At 41.6% G+C, this 3318-nt stretch overlaps 1 protein-coding gene across 1 annotated transcript in view; it reads left to right on the top strand.

Annotated features, from left to right (window-relative positions):
• Positions 1 to 2078: 2078 nt before the first annotated feature.
• LOC101861962 (protein jagged-1b) overlaps positions 2079 to 3318 on the top strand; it is a gene marked incomplete at its 5' end in the record, with an annotated part of 31631 nt that continues 30391 nt past the window's right edge. Inside the window, 2 exon segments of the mRNA XM_013084434.2 lie at positions 2079 to 2130; positions 2787 to 2943. Coding sequence (XP_012939888.1) covers positions 2079 to 2130; positions 2787 to 2943 — 209 coding nt within the window.

The raw sequence follows: 3318 nt of genomic DNA on the forward strand, positions 1-3318 counted from the left end.
CCCCCCCAAACTCAACCCCCCTGCCGCGCATGTATTGTTAGTGCGCGTGTTCTGAACAGACGTCCTACGTTTGCCTCGAGTCCGGTACCAGTTGTATGTTAAGGCGCAGTACTGTGTAGCTATAATGCATGTTTTATGCTAGATATCTAGATGTGTGAACTGTAAACAGAGACAGTTATGTTTTAAGGCGCAGGACTGTGCGACTATAATAATAATAATAATAATAATAATAATAATAATAATAATAATAATATGTTAGATGTGTGAACTGTAAACAAGACAGTTGTGTGATAAGGAGCAGTGTTGTGTGACTCTACAATACATATATTGTGTTAGATGTGTGAACTGTAACCAAAGACAGTCGTGTGTATAGAAGGCAGCACTGTATGACTATATAATAATACATGTATTGTGGTAGATGTGTGAACTGTGACCAAAGACCGTCGTGTGTGTAGAAGGCAGCTCTGTGCGACTATGCCACCTATGTGCTAAATGAGTAGACTGTCACCATGTGCTAGATGAGTAGACAGGACTGTGCTAGATGAGTAGACAGGACTGTGAACTATGTGCTAGATGACTAGACTGTCACCATGAAGAAGAAGAAAGGGACCATCAAGCTAAAGGTTTCAAAGGTATACTATGAACACGCGCGCACGCGCACGCACACACACACACACACACACACACACACACACATTCATAGACACACACTCATGTACACGTAAACACACGCCCATACAAGCAAACAATTGGAATATAGTCAAACATTCAAACTCAAAACGGAACATTCATTCACACAAATATGCATAGAAATGAAGAGAGAAGCTTAGCAAGCACCGTGTTATTCCTCACATCAGTACATACAAACTCCACCCCTCTCCCCACCCCTCAAAAATACAATATTATCAAAACCAAACTACTTCTGTCTTTATTCGAACCTTAATTTGTTCACGCCAAAATTGCTTCCTGATATATTGTCCATTGATTGTATAACACGAAGTTTTGACACGTACCCCCTACGGCATGGAGGAACCTGCGCCTCCATGTAATATGACATCCACGCAGAGGACAGGACATTAAGGGCTCCCTGGGGCGGTCTCAGAACTCATTCTGGCGGTACGACAGCCGGATATTTTTTCATGGTCATGTCATCTTTGATTACACCGGAACAGCCGCCGAGAAGTCGCAGGCGGAGTGTGATGGCGCGTTGAGGCGAATACTTAATGAGCAAGATTCGATTATCAGATTATCATGGTTCATTCAATCCGGTTTTTTGTGAATTCGGGTCTTGCTAATCGCACAGACGCAGAGTTTTCGTAATGTGATTATGATCCAGGTTTGTTGGAGGCATGCACCAGAGGTCTACTAATAAGATTGCTCGAGGGACGTGGAAATCACTGCAGTTCTCGTTTTCATCGTAATGATTGAAACGGCTTTTGTTCATTTGTTGGTTGACAGGAGTTTTGTTGGCACAAAAGGAACATCTAAAAGAAAAAAAGAAAACAGGGGCGTTTCTCCGACTTCTTTTTATTTCTCTTTGCTTCACCGTTTAAAACCCCGCTTTTTTGTTGACGTGTCACCTGTTTTTTTATGTATGTTGTTGTGTTTGCTTTAATGTTTCCTTTCTCAAATGGCGTAGGTTTCTCTTCTTTGTTGCCAAAGACGTGTGTCTGTGACATCTGTTGTGTAAAAAGCTCTCTGTTTCCTTTCCCTGTTGCTCTTTTGTTTCTCGACTCTGGAAGTTAACCCATGCTTGCAGAAGGTTGGTGATGGGTGTTCTAGTGTGGTTTGCTTCTTGTTTCCTTTCAAAGTTCTGTCGTCCTTAGCTCTTTACTTTTTTTTTCTTTGTACGTTGCTCTCTATAGCAACAATTAGAACCGTTGGCTCCAATATGAATTGGTTGTGTTGCAAGTGTCGGAAAATTCTTACAAAACCTTAACTAAAGATATGCTTTCAAAATTACAGCTAATAACTCAGTCATAGACAGTGTTGTCCTTGTAATGAAATGCTAATATTTTGTCTCCGCCATAATTACCAGCTACTCTGATCAACACATGTTTTTTTCCATTTTATTTCAGAGAGCATACACGTTGATAGTCGAGTTGTGGGACAAGGACAAACACGGACCAGGTGAGTCAGCTTTTGCAAAACGTTTTGTTTTGTTTTGTTATGCTTTGTTTTATTTGAGGAACCAAGCGTTGCATTCTCTTTAGTCATTTCTGCAGCACATTGCCTCCTTTATAGAGGGCTACATCTTTCCCTGCACTAAATATTTTACGCACCTCCCTGACATAAGGTGGACTGGTTAGTACTTATTAATGTATTGAGACAATACGAAACTATTGTATTGTATATTCTTCGTGCATGATCTGTCCTATAAACTTGAATTATGATATCCTTGACCGGGTCTTACCACTTCTCTTTGCTCTCAATTTTAAAAACATCACACGCTGGCAGCCTGCCTATCATAAGTTGGCCAATAAAAGGTAAAACACCAATCTCTCCATAGTCAAGTGCAAGTGCACCCCCCCCCCCCCTTGTCTTTCATTTGGTTCCAAATAATATAGTCACATTATGGTGTGCTCCATGGTGAACCGAAACTACGCTAGAAGGAGGGAAAGGTTTTGGATATCAGAATACACGTGTTTGGTCCAGAGTTCAAAATTTTGCTAGAAAAGGTAAGGTCCTCGGCATTCATATATGACTTATTTATGTTGCAAGTGCCATAAAACTCTTATTGAACATAACATTTTTAAAAATATTCTATTATGTTTTTGACAACACAGACGACTTGATCGAACGGACGGTGCATACTGGCATGATTGTCCCGGGGCAGGAGTGGCATACGATTTCAGCCACGGGCATTTCCGCTTCCACCAGCTTCCGGTTGCGAGTCCGTTGCGATGAGCATTATTACAACACTACGTGCACAAAGCTGTGCCGGTAAGCACTGTCTGAACGATGCCGCTGCTGTTGCTGTTGCTGTTGCTGTTGCTGTTGCTGTTGTTGTTGTTGTGGTTGTGGATTGTAGGCGGGGGCTTTGGTGTGGCTAATTGCTCCTTCTTTCCTATTAAACATCTATCGTCGCTATCCCTCCTTCCTCTTTCTGTGTATTTACACTCTAATAACACTTCTAATCTTCAGCACTACAGTGTTGCAAGTGCCAAATTAAACTGAAAACCTGTTGCTGTTCTTATTGGTGCTACTTCTGCTGCTGCTACTATTGTTGTAATTCCTCCTATTGTTATTTGTGCTCTGTGTGTTATTGCTGCTGTTGCTCTTGTTGTCACTTTTGCTGCTGCTGCTGCTGCTGCTGCT

Source organism: Aplysia californica, unplaced genomic scaffold, assembly GCF_000002075.1.
Source record: "Aplysia californica isolate F4 #8 unplaced genomic scaffold, AplCal3.0 scaffold00293, whole genome shotgun sequence".
NCBI lineage: Eukaryota > Metazoa > Mollusca > Gastropoda > Aplysiida > Aplysiidae > Aplysia > Aplysia californica.